At 33.3% G+C, this 16599-nt stretch overlaps 2 protein-coding genes across 2 annotated transcripts; both read right to left on the reverse strand.

The window, feature by feature from the left end:
- Positions 1 to 1128: 1128 nt before the first annotated feature.
- Positions 1129 to 3683, reverse strand: LOC110636670 (DEAD-box ATP-dependent RNA helicase 21). Its single transcript, XM_021786472.2, has one exon. It carries the CDS (start codon positions 3517 to 3519, stop codon positions 1411 to 1413), a length of 2109 nt encoding a protein of 702 aa, XP_021642164.2. The 5' UTR covers positions 3520 to 3683; the 3' UTR covers positions 1129 to 1410.
- A 7128-nt stretch (positions 3684 to 10811) lies between these two features.
- LOC131174823 (uncharacterized) lies at positions 10812 to 14856 on the reverse strand. The gene is made up of 3 exons (XM_058138863.1): positions 14569 to 14856; positions 12610 to 12932; positions 10812 to 11687 (listed from the first exon to the last, which is right to left on the reverse strand). The coding sequence occupies exons 1-3, from the start codon at positions 14839 to 14841 to the stop codon at positions 11159 to 11161; spliced, it is 1125 nt and encodes a 374-aa protein (XP_057994846.1). The 5' UTR covers positions 14842 to 14856; the 3' UTR covers positions 10812 to 11158.
- Positions 14857 to 16599: the final 1743 nt, after the last annotated feature.

Consider the following 16599-nt stretch of genomic DNA (forward strand, 5'->3'; position numbering starts at 1 on the left):
TTCTTAAATTTAAATTTAATAGTGTGGAATCATGACTTCGTGAATGAGGATGTATATGCATCAAAAATATTCTATAATTTACCCTTTTTTCAAATATTTTCACAGGTATTCTCTTTTTCACACATGCTATTTTAAAAGAAGAAAAAATCATTTAAAATTATCCATTAAAAAGAAGAAAATCAATTAAATCATTAGCGCACCATCGAATGAACCTTGTTCCCCCAGCCACCCCTTCTCATCTTGTCATTTTCCTTTCGTTAGAGCCCACAAGATTGCTTTCTGCACTGAGAACTAAGAAGTAAATTTTTTTTTTTAAAATTTTTACGAAAACCATAAGAACATGTTGATTTTTTCCCTATGAATCTTCCTCAAAGGTTAAAGTAATCCTCTTTGCCCCACTAGTCACTGTAACACAAATACAAATCAGCACATAGCATTAAATGAGATCAGAAATAGATATGAGGACTTGACACTTTTCAAATTCCTCATTTATATAATATATTATTACACAAATATCGAAATTTTATTTCCATTCTATGCCTGGTTGATTATTTCACCACATAAAATGAAAATGTTCTACGGTGTTAGAGAGTAACAATTTGCTATCTACATCAGTTCTCACAAAATTCTGAAGATTTCTACCAAGACCATTTTCCTCTTCCATTTGAACTTGTAACTTAGAATCATCACATCACTTTAGCATACCAATCTGATTTAACCTTCAATAATACTTGTAACTACCAACAACAAACATTTCTTCTACTCTTTTCTATCAAACTAAATATTGAATTGGACTACTAGATTAGTTACACAGAAACCAAGTGATCAACAATTTGTGAAGGCCTATTTCTAATAAGGTCAACTTACAAAATCTATACTCATACCATAATTTACATATCAAGTTATAAATCAAAATTTTGCTATTATTTCATCAATGCCTCAGAAGTAATTTCCAATTAAAAAATGATGCCAAAGAACATTCAACCACAGTAAACATGCAGACCATACAGAAGTGCAACAATTAGAATGTGATACAAGAGAGAACACATAAATGAAAACATAGCCAACCAAAACTGTCCAAAAATTGATGCTCAAATCATGTCAACCCTTCAAGCAAACTACACGTAATTAAAGCAAAATTAGAGATTAAATATGCCATTCTCAACTAATATAATTATGAAACCTTTTTTTTGCTAAACAATCTAAAGGGAATAAAGTGCGCTGGGGCAGCGTATAAATAATGACATCAATTACCACATTTCGGAAGGACAGTACTTCCATAAATAAAATCTTGACTGTTGTATTCCTGATCAAGAGCAAACTCAATTCCTCTGTGCCGCCACAATCCAAGATGCTTCAGCTACCATTACATGGCACAAAGCGTTGAAGCTTTTAAAGTGTCCAAAGTTCTCAGTGAGCAAAAACAGTGTCATTTCGCCTTGGAGGTCTATCAGGAATTGTTCCTGGCTTGAATTTTGAAGCCTCATGTTTAGCCAACTCGGGAGGCACATGACTGTTACTCTGAATAAGCATCTGCTTAAGATCATAGAACACTTCAGTGTCGTACAGAGTCAAAAATGTTGTAGCTACACCTGACTTTCCAGCACGGCCTGTTCGTCCAATACGATGGGTGTACATTTCAATATTCCCAGGCATATCATAATTAATGACATGGGCCACATCAGGTATATCTATCCCACGACCAGCAACATCAGTAGCAACAAGCACATTATATCTCTTTGTCCTAAAACCTTCAAGGCTAATTTCCCTTTGCTCCTGGGACTTCCCACCATGCAAAGTTGTCACGCGATATCCTGCCCTATCCAGATTCTTGGCAACAGTGTCTGCATTCTTTTTGGTGTTAACAAACACAATTGCTGTCTTGTCTCCAGCCTCATCAAGCAATCTTTGTAACTTGGGAAATTTCTCTGATTCCTTCATCATGATCACGTGTTGAGATATTAAGTCTGTCGCCTTTCCAGCAGTGCCAATGTTGACCACAACTGGGTTTCTTAAGTACTTCCTTGCAAGGCGCTCCACAGCAGGTGGCATAGTGGCACTGAACATATAAGTGGTGCGGTAAATCTTTTTCTCGTCAAGCTCTTCATCTTCATTCTCTGGTTTTAAATTGCTCGAAGGCATTGCATCCAATACTCCCACAACCTGGGGTTCAAAACCCATGTCTATCATGCGATCAGCTTCATCAAGAACAACATAATTACACTGATTCAAGACAGCATATCGCCTCTCCAAGCAATCAAGCAAACGACCTGGAGTAGCAATGACTACCTCACACCCTTGTCTAATCCTAAAACCTTGCTCCTCAATGGACTGTCCACCAACAATGGAAACCACTTTGATACCCAAGTAATGAGCAAACTTCACAGTCTCATCCTCAATCTGCTGTGCCAGTTCACGAGTAGGTGCCATTACAACAGCATAAGGCCCCTCTGCCTCGTTGTCCTCACTCATGGGGGGCAACCTCGAGATGTAAGTTAACATAGGCAAAACAAAGGCCGCAGTCTTACCAGAACCGGTCTCCGCAATTCCAATCACATCGCGCTGTTGTAGTCCCAGTGGAATAGCCGCCATCTGAATGGGGGATGGTTTCTTGTAACCAGCCCTCTCAACTGCTTTCAACAACTCTGTACTGAGTTTACTCTCAGCCCAACTCCTCATAGGCCGAGGAATTTTTGATCCCTTGTAGGAAATGTTGAAATCCTCTCTAAAAATCCTCCAATCTCTCTCAGTCATTTCATCGAGCTTCTTCTCGGACCAATGCCTATCAACTCTCATATCGAAAGTATCATATAAATCAGCAGCTTCTTCTTTAAGTTTCCTGGCGGCGGCCTCCTCAGGCTTCTCCTCGACGCCCTCCTTTCTTCTAATCTCTTCCATCATCTCCTTCTCATTCTTGGCGGCGAGCTTCTTCTGCTCCCTGCGATCCATTCCAGCACGAAACCCTCGACCGAACAAGAGCTGAGCCTCGTGAGGGTTTTGATACAAGGAATTCATATCTCTAGACGTATCCTCAGTGTTCTCCCAATCAAAAGAAAATCGAAACTTCTCGCTAGGTTTAATTACCCTCTTCTTAGGTTTTTTAGATCCTAGATACTGCTCCTTAATCGACTCAAGCTCCTTCTCACGCTCTCTGTCAGCTAATTTCTCCAATCGAGTACGCTCCCGAGCCTTGGCCTCCTCTTCGCGTTCCCGTTCACGGTCGCGTTCACGGCGCGAGGAGCGGTCTCTGTCACGGTCACGGTCACGGTCTCTTTCCCTATCCCGATCTCTATCGCGGTCACGTCGGTCAGAATCAGAGGGCTTTTGGTTGCTGTTGCTGTTAGGGTCCGAGGAAGGGCGGATTTGAGAGAGAAGCTGTTGCTGCTGTAGTTTCTGCTGCCGGATTTCTTCTTGGCGTCGCTCGAGAGCCAACTGCTCGCGTTGGGCTTTGGTCAAGAAGACAGGTTTCTTAGCAGTGGCGGTGGTGGCGCCGCTAATGTCATTGACGGCGCGCTTCATGGTGACGGTTGAGAGAAGGGCAACGAAAGGGAAAGGGGAGGAAAGGAATCGCTTGGTTAATTGCAGGAGGGGAAAAGAAACGAGGGAAGTCCAACAAATCGATAGATTCACGCTTCCAGAACCCGAAGGCTGGGATCCGCTGTGTGTGCTTCTTGCGGAGATGATAAATGGTAATGATTGCTTGCTGCTGTGGTTAATCTAAGTGAGCGTACTTGTGATTTTGCAAGATTAGAATCAACAATCGCTTTCGCTAAATTAATCCTGGCCGTTAAAATAAAGAAACCATTTTTTCATAGTAAAATTTATTATTTTTTTTAAATATAATTCTGAAAGAATTATATTTTTAAAAAATTATTAAATTTTAAAAAATACATTAGATACTTATTATATTGTATTTCTATTAAATTATTTAATTATTCATTGAATTATTTAATTTTTTCATTAAATTTATTAATTAATACCTGTCAAAATTTTAAAAAAATTACTATTTAGTTTTTAATTTTTAATTAATTAATTAATTAATTAATTTTTATATTTTGAAAATAAAATATATTCTTAGTGAAAATAAAAATTATTGTGTTGTCATGACCCAAATTATGGGTCGAAATTTTAATTAACATAGGCTCTCAAAACTTGTAGTAAGTCTAACTGTACTAGTCCAACCATGAAGCCCATACTCTAAGTTTCAATTCAAGAAACTAATCGGACAGAGTCCGACCATGACCTGAACTATCTAGTTCTTGACCCACTCGACCTGTAATCACAAAATATATCCATTTGGAAAGCTTAGCTCACCTTTATAATATTCAACATAATAATTACATCAAATGAGAGCTTAGCTTCCTCATCCAAGGTATATATATTTATCTCATTCAATCACACATGCATAAATATAGCTTTACAATTTTAAAACAAATACTCTTTTATAGTTTCAAACCAATTAAAATATTTCTGACACATGTGAAGCTTTAGATTTGTAATCAATATTATATAATACTGATATTTGCTGCTAATGGACTTACGAGGAAGGAAGCAGGTAATCACAAAATGAATTCTTCTGTATCTTGAAAAAAAAAAAAGTAAGGTGAACATGAGTGAGTGTTTGACTCATCGAGTAAGATGTTGATTTTAAATATAATTTCTATAACTATCTAGGGCTAATGCATCCCTAATAATGAAATGTAGCATATATCAACACACTTAACTAAGTTTAAACAGTATTCGCACAAAAAATAATGTGGAGCACTTACACACCCATGTATCACATAAATCAAATATATATATATGGGGTTGATTCGCTACACAGCTTTCTTAATTCCAACCTCTGTCAGTGAGATCAACTTGAGTGAGACTTTCTCTTAATAATCCAAATGTAGGAGTTAGTGAGATCAACTCAAAGCCGTGCTCACCACGACTTGTCACAAAAAGGACCAGGCCCCAAACGAGACTAGTTCAAGCCGATCTGCCAGTCCTACCCATATCCAGTACCACACCTTATGTATGTAGACGCATGCACACAACTCCAAATTACCCTAAGTCAACATTCATATCAATTTCATCAAATAATAATGCAACACAAATCGTGCCTGTAATAGCTTTATACATGTAATTATAAGTGAATGCATGAGCATGCCTTGTATGTATAATAATATTGAAATTATAAGTAAAATCAACATCAACTCACAGTACACTGGGAATCACTGCGGTGGTTGAATGGAGGAGGATGGCTGACCCTGATAATCTAAACAATTATATTATAAAGTTATCAGAATTAACTCAAAACAAGACTCTAAAGAGTCAAAAGACACTCTAATTTATACCAGAAATTTGGCAAAATTTACCCAACCTATAAAGTAGCTCAAATTATAATTCTAAAGTCACAAGTTAACTCAACAACATCACTTGGCCTCTCCTGGGCCTTCCAATCCAGACAAATTTCACATGATTCGACAATTCAATTATAAGGCTTAAAATTAACATTTTGCAAAAATTATTCAAACTAACTCTAAAAATTCTAAATTTTTTTCCCCACGGTCCTTAACAATGCTATAAGACTATTGCAAAATGAATCATAATTTTCTAACCACTCATGAATATTTTATGAATTTTTATTCTAAACCTGACACTAGGTAAATAAGGAAATTTAGAATTTTGGTTTACTTACGTCGATTCTAACGCTTAGGGGAGACTCAAAATGGTGGAAAGCACTGTACTGTTGACCCACTTCTAAAGTGGGTCCAAGGTCTAGCGACTGTGTGTCGACACGAAAATGCAATCTCGATTACTGGTGAAATTTCATCGAAATGAAAACACCTATACAAAGCTCATAACACTAAAAGTTAGAAAATAATTTTTATTTAAAAATTCAGGATGTTACAGTGTATACTTCAGGATGTCATCACTTGGCCCTTCAATCTAGACAAATTTCACATGGTCCGACAATTCAATTATAAAGCTTAAAATTAACATTTTGCAAAAGTTATTCAAACTAATTCTAAAAATTCTAAAATTTTTTCCCCACAATCCTTAACAATGTTATAAGACTATTGCAAAAGGAATCATAATTTTCTAACTACTCATGAATATTTTATGAATTTTTAATCTAAACCTGACACTAGGTAAATAAGGAAATTTAGAATTTTGGTTTACTTACGTCGATTCTAACGCTTAGGGGCGACTCAAAATGGTGGAAAGCACTGTACTGTTGACCCACTTCTAAAATGGGTCTGGGCGTCTAGCAGCCTGTGTGTCTGACCCGAAAATGCAATCCCGATTACTGGTGAAATTTCATCAAAATGAAAATACCTATACAAAGCTCATAACACTAAAAGTTAGAAAATAATTTTTATTTAAAAAATCAGGATGTTACAGTGTATACTTCGGGATGTCATCACTTGGCCCCTCTTGGGCCCTCCAATCCAAACAAATTTCACATGGTCCGACAATTCAATTATAAAGCTTAAAATTAACATTTTGCAAAAGTTATTCAAACTAATTCTAAAAATTCTAAAATTTTTTCCCCACGGTCCTTAACAATACTATAAGACTATTACAAAATGAATCATAATTTTCTAACCACTCATGAATATTTTATGAATTTTTATTCTAAACCTGACACTAGGTAAATAAGGAAATTTAGAATTTTGGTTTGCTTACGTCGATTCTAACGCTTAGGGGAGACTCAAAATGGTGGAAAGCACTGTACTGTTGACCCACTTCTAAAGTGGGTCTGGGCGTCTAGCAGCCTGTGTGTCTGACCTGAAAATGCAATCTTGATTACTGGTGAAATTTCATCGAAATGAAAACACCTATACAAAGCTCATAACACTAAAAGTTAGAAAATAATTTTTATTTAAAAATTCAGAATGTTACAGTGTATACTTCAGGATGTCATCACTTGGCCCTTCAATCTAGACAAATTTCACATGGTCCGACAATTCAATTATAAAGCTTAAAATTAACATTTTGCAAAAGTTATTCAAACTAATTCTAAAAATTCTAAAATTTTTTCCCCACAATCCTTAACAATGTTATAAGACTATTGCAAAAGGAATCATAATTTTCTAACTACTCATGAATATTTTATGAATTTTTATTCTAAACCTGACACTAGGTAAATAAGGAAATTTAGAATTTTGGTTTACTTACGTCGATTCTAACGCTTAGGGGCGACTCAAAATGGTGGAAAGCACTGTACTGTTGACCCACTTCTAAAATGGGTCTGGGCGTCTAGCAGCCTGTGTGTCTGACCCGAAAATGCAATCCCGATTACTGGTGAAATTTCATCAAAATGAAAACACCTATACAAAGCTCATAACACTAAAAGTTAGAAAATAATTTTTATTTAAAAATTCAGGATGTTACAGTGTATACTTCGGGATGTCATCACTTGGCCCCTCTTGGGCCCTCCAATCCAAACAAATTTCACATGGTCCGTCAATTCAATTATAAAGCTTAAAATTAACATTTTGCAAAAGTTATTCAAACTAATTCTAAAAATTCTAAAATTTTTTCCCCACGGTCCTTAACAATACTATAAGACTATTACAAAATGAATCATAATTTTCTAACCACTCATGAATATTTTATGAATTTTTATTCTAAACCTGACACTAGGTAAATAAGGAAATTTAGAATTTTAGTTTGCTTACGTCGATTCTAACGCTTAGGGGCGACTCAAAATGGTGAAAAGCACTGTACTGTTGACCCACTTCTAAAATGGGTCTGGGCTTTTAACAGCCTGTGTGTCTGACTCAAAAATGCAATCCCGATCACTGGTGAAATTTTATCGAAATGAAAATACCTATACAAAGCTCATAACACTAAAAGTTAGAAAATAATTTTTACTTAAAAATTCAGGATGTTACAGTGTATACTTCGGGATGTTACAATGTATACTAAGTGTGAATTTACATTTTTTTAAATTATTCAAATATTTTTATTTAATTCTTTAAACATTATTTTTATGTTTTTACTATTAAAAAATAAATTTCTTAAATTACGATCTTATTACTCAGGGAAATTAACCTTTTTTGCACATATATCTTGCACTAACTTATATCAAAATATGAAAAGTAGAGAGAATGAGGGGGAGAAAGAGTGCTTATAGAGGGAAAAAAAAAATCACGGACTAAAAAGTTAATAGAACCTATTAACATGAATTAAGTAATTTGTTTTTAAAAATATAGAGAGTAACTGATAGAGAAACTAAACAATAATTTTTTTTATTAAGAGATAATGCATGCTATTACACATTTCAACAATATAATTTTTTTTAATAGACATTAGACACATAATGACTCTGCGACGAGATCTGTTAAAATCACAATAATTTTAATAATTTTTATTTTCATATAAGTCATTCACACATCCTAACTACAATTGATGTAAGATCTCAAAGAATAATGATATAATTAATTGGACATAAAATACTAAACCTTTGCGAGATCACCCGTATGCTAAGGAACGAATAGTATGTACATGCAAGCTCTTTCACTGTCAATAGCTCTTGTAGATCTTGAACCAAGTTCTGAGTCTGCTTCAACAAGTTTTTTATTTTGTCTATTTTCTCTTCTATTATCTAGGAAAGAAGACGCTCTGTGCAACACAAACGCCCAGAAAAAAAAAAAAAAATTGTTTGATCAAGTGACCTTGATGAGAGCGTTTTTGGAATTTTGACGGTTTTTATCTGCTCTTCCATTCCACAATCACCTTGTTTCAGTTACCATCTACGTAACTAAAAGCAATGGAGCACGCGGTACCGTACGGGATCCAAGCACAGCAACGTTCTCGGTTCTCGTTCGTTGACGAAGATCGCAGTTTTGCATCAAGATTCGCGGGTATCATTCCCACTGCAACAAATATTGCAATCAGCAATAAAAATTTTGTAATGATAATTTTACTACGATAAATTTAATATACAACACAGCAATATAAAAAAAAATTATATAATAATTGTTGTTATTGTTAATAAATTTTTAATAATAATAATTATTACCGTCAATAATTTTATTTTACAATAATTATAATTTTATTATAAAATATTTATTTTATAATTTTTTAAAAATAATACACAATAATTCATATATTATTATTAAAAAATATATAAATGATTACATAATATTAAGTAATTTTTTTTATACCTTATTTTTGAATTTTATTTCACATTTTACTTTCATCGTTTACCTTTAATTTACTATTAAAAAATTTTTGAATTTTAATTTTATTTCATAAAATCACTTTGAAATTTTTGTGAAATAAAATTAAAGTTTAAAATTTTTTTAATAATAAATTAAAGTTAAGAAATATAATTAAAAATGAAGTAAAGCACAGAGATATATTATAAAAATTATCTCATAATTTTTTTTATTTAGTAAACAAATTTAAAGAGTGAAAATTTGAATGCAAATATAAGAAACAGGAAAATATAAAGAAATAATATTTTTAAAAGTAAAAAAAAAATTATGAAAACACGGAAGTATAAAAAATATAAAAGAATATATATATTCTCTAGATTAAAAGCACAATATAATTTTTTAAAAATATTAAACAATATATAAACTAAAGATTACAAACTAAACTATAGAATTGAATACATTAACTATATAAATTATTACAAAAATTTTTAATGTATAACTATACATAAAATAAATTGAATTAAATAAATAATATATAAATTATTAAAAAATATGAAATATATAACTAGAAGTTACATATTAATTTTTGTTAAAAAAATAGATATTATTTTTTTAATAACTCACATAACTAAAATTAAAAAAAAATAAAAATAAAAATATAGTTTCTTGATTAATTATAATTCTAAATTTTAAATGTATATCTAAATTCTAAATCAAGCCCATCCACAAATGCAAATCTAAGTTCTAAAACAAAATCAAACCCAGATTCAAAAAAATTAAAACCCATTAGACAAACAATTAAAAAAAAAAAAAACCAATAAAAAGCCATTTCATAAATATATGCTGCGTTTCACGGGAAGGCAGGGGCAAAGGGAGAGTGTATTAGTTCTGCTATACCATGTAAGTCCTCCTCCCCCTTCCTCCTCCTTCTTCTTCTATCTTTGTGATGTGCCATGTCGAAGGCTGGGGACACGCGTTTCCAATGTTCAGAAATTCATGAAACAGCTCAAAAACGTCCCACCACCGCCGTGTCATGGCATTTCTGTATCGAAAACGTTTCCTACACAGGGAAACGAATGGCGTTTCCATGCATCATCGGGTATTTGCACTCGCCCGAGGTTTTATGGTCTTGATAGTTCTACATTTCTTGCAATGGTTTTTACAAAATACAGAAAATTTTGGTTGATTCGTGAGACAACACTTGTCTGCAAGCTCAAGATTCATAAGATTGACTCAAGGGATCAAGCAGTCACTTTTGTTCCAAGTCTTATTGGTCCCAAGGATCTTATGAAGGGACTGCTTGGCCGACACTGCCAAAATTGCTTTCTCTTTTGATTTTGATTTTGTTGAATCTTGTTTTTGTCTTTTTTTTTTTTTTGAAGAAACATGATTGAACATCTCTTTATGCAGAAATTTTGATTTTTTTTTCTAAATTTATTATATATATGACAGTTCTCTGATGTAGTAAAAGAAGGAATTGAAATTTCCAAGGCTTTTCCTTTCTTCTTCTGCTCTTATTTTCAGTAATGATCAAGAGAGATTCCCATATTTCCACTGTATGTTTCTCTACACCACATTCAAGTTTTGGCTGGCGACCGGTACACGGATTGTGAACCTCAAGCCCATGCTAGGCATTTTCTGGCATGCAGCTTGTGCTCAGGCGGAAGCTATCTTTTTATTTATTTATTTATTTAAATTTTCAATACACATGATATATGATTTTTACAGCTAAATATATAGAATTCTAAGACTACAATCCTGCAATGCTTGGCTTTACCGTTTGTACAACATCGGAGTTAGGATAATTACAATTTGAACAAAGTACATGACTTCCTCTACTATGTTTTCTATTCAACAATGCATCTTGCAGAACTTTTGACACAAACTATCTACAGCATTAAACCTTCGGTGTTCCATCATTACTCTCCCAAGAAATTTCAGCCTATTCATCAGCAGCGGATGCAGCAAACTTGACAAGCGCAATGAATTTGCATAGCCTGTCCTCATTCTTCTAAGACCAAACCATCGTGTAGCCAATTTCTCATGAGTACAAAAGCTAGCTCTGCATCTCTATCTTCTTCAGGGGAGTTAGGACGATGCGCAAAGCCATGACCTCTTTCCTGAAAAACAATTACCCTTGACCCATGACCAATTCTCTTCTCGATATCTTTCGAGACATTGACTGAGCAAAGTGGATCATTGTCCCCTGAAATAAACAATACTGGAACCTTAACATTGGAAGCTACTGATGGATCCATCCTCGTACCGTAAAAGGAGACCCCAACGCCAAAACAAGCTCCTTGGTCTCTAGATAGCACCTCAATCAGTCGGCCTCCTCCAAAGCAAAACCCAATTATGCCCAGCTTCTTTGAGATTCCCACAGCTAAAAATTCATCAGCCATCCATTTTGCTGCCGTGGCAATATCCATTGCAACTCTCTGGGGTTCTTGTTTTGCTAACCAATGTTCAAACATTGTCATTGGCCGGTCTTTTGCCCATGGGTCTCCACGAAATAAGTCAGGAACTAGAACACTGCAGTTTAATTTAATGGACACAAGAAGTTATGCAGGCTTTGAGAGTCAGCAACAATGAACTAAACCAAATTATAATAAAGGACACAGCATCAACATTATGATAACATCATTGTATTTAAAGAATCACCAACAAAAGAGACCAAGAAAAAACTACAAAATTAAAACTTGATAAATAATATTAGATTTTTACACTAGCTAATAAGAGGTAATTAATTCCACAATTACGTTAACCTGCTGAGAATTTTAGTGTTACTTATCGAACACAGGTGCCAAAGATGCCTTTATGATGGTAAACAAAATATAAATACTAGATCTTCAACTACCAAAATAATCCAACAAAATAAAAAGAGAAAAGATGATAATAAGATGCATAATTGACAAATTATTTTATCCACCCGGGGACAGAAAAGTTAAGGCAGCTTGATTGAAGAGGAGAGGAGGGGAAGGGCGACCGGTAAGACAAACAGGAGCAAGGTTGCTTTTCTACCCAACGTTTCATGTACCTTCTTTTCCCACCCCGTTTGCTCATGTTTGCCTCACTCGTATAGAATTAAAATTTCTTCTTTCAATCCTCCAAGTGTAGTTTCCTCTGCCGTTCACTGTCACAACTTGTTTTCTCTCTCTTGACTTTATCTTTTATTTCCTTGCCAAATATCTACCAGGCATAGACCAGTCAACAAGTTTTATTTTTTCTTCTTCCATAACTGTGTTGCTCATAATGAATTTGTACAGTGTATGTGACCAATTAAGCTTCTTATTGGGTGGGAGTCTTTTGAATATGAAATAGGTAACTTAGTTTTTAACATTTATCGAGTAAAACTGCCCTAACTGACGTATTAAGAATTGTTTATATTAAGGAGAGGAAAGCATAAAACAAGCGTTAGAAACATGGCAGAAGGAAAGACATTAAGCAAACATACTTGTAGCCATTGCAGGCAACACGATATGCAAAGTCTCTTGTAGATGAATCTTCAAACCCAAAAATATCAGACAAAAGCAGTATGCCAGTTCCATTATTATTTTTCACCGCCTTGAAGAGATAAGCATGGATGGAATCAACACCCTCACCTATTGACAGTTCCACTCCATTAACTAACTCACATGCCTCATCATTTATGTCATCGTCAACTTTCAACAGGTTACAAGAAACTCTGTGGGCAACATTATCTATAGATGATCTCCAAGGATACAAACTGCGTTTTCTCCGAACATGAACTGAAGCTTTACGGTCAAAATTTGCAAACTTCCAACAAGACCAAGTAAATAAATGATTGCACTAACAATATTTTTCTAAAAGTTCAACAAATATAGAAAGTCCCCACAATATATTGTTCAGTAAGTACAACCATCAAAAGTGCTAGCCAAAAGTTGCAAATTTTCAAGATCACACTGAAGAAACAATCCAATAGCAACATTTTTGTACAACTCGATAAATATGAAAAGTTCTAAGTATAAAATGTTAATTGAGTACAATGAACAAAACTGCTACTCAGATATCAATGAAAGAACTATTTTCCTAGATCCTCACAAGAATAAGGAAAATTGTTGATATCACTTTTTGCAGAATGCTTGGATTCAAAATTTGGTGTATCCAAGTAATGTCAGAGATGCATTTATGAGATAAGGAGTCAATATTAATTCATATAAGCTTCTGAAAATGACAGCAAATGGTACATTGGTCAACATTGTCATTTCATGACTCATGAACCTTTTAGCTTTAAACCAAGTAATGATGCACATGCCAATTTTGGTTGGAGCCCTAGTGAGAACAAATGCTTCATGCATCATCTAGTCAATAATGATATGAAGAATAACATGGCTGTAAATTCCAATTAAAATTAATCAGGGAGTGGGTTTTTTTTATAGTTCCAGCAACTTGGTAATGTGTCATGAAAGACAATTGAAAACTGAGACAAATTTGCATAAATAAAAAATCCATATTGAAAGAGGCCAGCCTTGAAATTCAAGCTTTAAGTGCTGATGGCACCTTGCACTAGCACTAGCTTTGAGCGCCTAAAGAGGTGATTTTTAATTGTATAAAAAATTTAAAAATTATAAAATTCCTTTCCAGAATTGTTAATTTACTCGAACATTTAAAACTTTTGCATTGATAGCTTGAAAATTCAATAATGATAGAAATGCCATTTGGCATCTGATTTCAAGTTTCAGCCACCGCCAAAAGTCATGCATCTCTGAATTTCCAGGATCAAAATACAGGCTCTGGCATTCAGAATTTTAACTCTTTCTATACAAAAGCCAAAAGCAACCCTCCAAAAATGAAATAACCATCTTCCATATTAAAATCAAGTGGAGCTCTAGAGGTCAGATTCGACATTAAATTTTGGCTTTGAAAGGTCAATCAACTCCTGATGTTTATGCTTTCTACATGGAATTCAATTCTTGTACCTTGGTCATAATCCTTAGATGGAATTCAGTTCTTGTACTTTGGTCATAATCCTTCCTCACAAATAATAAAATCTTCAAAAAATACATTAAACCTATGTTTGTTAGGGGTCTAGAATGCTAATACGCTACAGCACAACAAAATAAATTTCCCTCAAGATTGTAAAATGAATCAGGATTTTCTCCCTCCAAATCACTGAGAATGATAACAAGGATACAAAGACAGAAGGTAATATGCCCTGCCCAAGCCCTCAGTTTGACTTAGAACCATAGCTAGATCTACTGTGCTTTGAAGGATATGCATTCAACATTCAGAAACTTTTTTTTCCCATTTTATTTAGATCAAGACATGGAGAAACAAGCATATTTAACTCAATCATCCAATTCTCAAACAAGCAAAGGTGTATCGCAGAAAAGTGTAAGAGTATAAGCATTTTAGCTACCCAGTTAAATTTAAAAAAGGATAATGGACGTACAGGAGAAGGAAGCAGAGGAGAGGAAGATGTTGAAAGGAAATAAAGGCCGCGGTAGAGAAAGGATCTTGGCTTTGTAGCGGCGGCGGCGGCTCTGGCAGCGGCAGCGCTTATCGTAGTCGAGAATGAAAAAGATGCGGTGGTGGCCGAGGGCAGCCCCATGTCAGTTCCCCTGGCGTGCTCTCTCAAACAAAGGACAAACAAAAGCAGAGCGCTGTAGCACCTCTTGATACCAAAATATCTTCGTAAATTCGGATATTTCTCTTCCATCCCCATAATCCCAGCCTTACAATTTTTTTTTCCTTTTTGGCCATATTCCGCATAAATATCCAATAATTTATAGAAAATTATTTTGATATGATATTATTTTATTAATTATAATTTTAAAATATTTAATATTTATTTATGTAAATATTTGATTTGATTTGTAATACATGAGCTTAAAACATAATTCTATGAAACTACTTAAAAGTTTATGGAATCACCACTGGATGGCCAACCAAAGTTGTCAGAGGGGAGATATATGACCCTTTGAAGGCTAGGCTTCGGATGTCGAAACCATAACAGAGAAGTCGAGAAGCAGAACTTTCATCGAGGCATAACGAGTAGATAACACAGCAAGGGATCAACGATCGGCCAAATGCCTAAGGAAATGTCCCAAGCGAAAAATGACCCTAGGTGCAGAGACGGTCTCACCTAGCAGCTCAAAAAAAAAAATATAGAAGCCGTCGACACTGCAGAATCGTCTAACCTTGTCATTGTCCTCACAAATCTAATGCCTCTCGCCGTCGATCAAGACACCAAGCCTGCAAAACTCAGCAACTTTGACACCACTATTGACCTCGACATAATCATCGCCACTCCAGCCTATCAACTTCGCTATAAAAAAAAAAAAAATAGCAACATCTCAAATTAATTGTTAATTTATTAAAATTTGACAATCGAATCAATTTAATAATTAAAATCGATTTTTAATATTAACAGAAACTTTATAATTTTTTAATAACTTTAATGATTATTATTTATAATTAATTTAACAACTGAAAAATAAATTTTTAATTTAAAAATATTATAAAAAAATTAAAATAAAAAATTATAAAAGAATTACTAATAATAATTTCTATAAAAATATTAACAAAAAATTAAATATAAAAAGATATTTATAAGATAAATTATTAAAACATTATCATATATATTATAATAAAAAATTATTAAAAATTAATATTACAAATAATTTATTAATAAAAAATATATTTATACAAAAATTTTTATTTTATATTAAAGAAAAATAAATTAAATAAAAAAGATGAAAAATAAAAAGATGATTAAAAATAAAATATATGAGAAAGAAAAAGATAAATAAATAAATAGATGAAGAAAAATTGACAGAAAAAAATAGAAAAAAAATGAGAGAAAAGTTAAAAAAGATAAAAGAAAAATAATGAGAAAGAAAATATTAATTTCAAAAATTAATTACTATTTATAATCGATTCATAAATTAATTATAAAATAAAATAAAATAAAAAAAATAATAGTTTTATCGTGTTATTCAAGATTAACTCATTAAAAAAATTTTTTGCAATACCCCTTCGAATTCCTTGGTGATTCTTGGTTTACAGCGGCTCAAATTTGACCTTTCGAGCAAGTACATTTTGACCACTTGACACTTTCCTGCCTTTCCTAAGAGTAATTCTATTGCTAAACAAAATCATGCGACTTGTGAACTTTGAGGTTAACTAATAGATAGGAGTCTGATTTAACAGAAAAATCAATTTGTTAATGGAGCTTAAATTTGCAATGATGGATGCACCTTAAAACTTAACAATAGACACATTTAATTATTAAATTAATAATATTAATAAATTTTAATTTAATAATACTATAATTATTTTTAAAAATTAAAAAATCTCAAATTTATATTTCATATATTTTAAATTAAACAAATAAATAAATTACAAATTAATAATTGTAAAATAGCATTATTCAAGTTATCACTTTTGCTTTTTGTTATTAATCCTTCAAATTTAACTTACA

Source organism: Hevea brasiliensis, chromosome 16, assembly GCF_030052815.1.
Source record: "Hevea brasiliensis isolate MT/VB/25A 57/8 chromosome 16, ASM3005281v1, whole genome shotgun sequence".
Classification (NCBI taxonomy): Eukaryota; Viridiplantae; Streptophyta; class Magnoliopsida; order Malpighiales; family Euphorbiaceae; genus Hevea; species Hevea brasiliensis.

What these genes read in the sequence shown, in the direction of transcription:
- LOC131174823 (XM_058138863.1), bottom strand. Translation starts at nt 14,841, where the DNA reads ATGGGGATGGAAGAGAAATATCCGAATTTACGAAGATATTTTGGTATC. An exon ending in CTCCTCTGCTTCCTTCTCCT is followed by an intron (nt 12,933 to 14,568) that starts GTACGTCCATTA and finishes TCTTGTTGGAAG; the next exon opens with TTTGCAAATTTTGACCGTAA. An exon ending in GTTGCCTGCAATGGCTACAA is followed by an intron (nt 11,688 to 12,609) that starts GTATGTTTGCTT and finishes ATTAAACTGCAG; the next exon opens with TGTTCTAGTTCCTGACTTAT.
- LOC110636670 (XM_021786472.2), bottom strand. Translation starts at nt 3,519, where the DNA reads ATGAAGCGCGCCGTCAATGACATTAGCGGCGCCACCACCGCCACTGCT.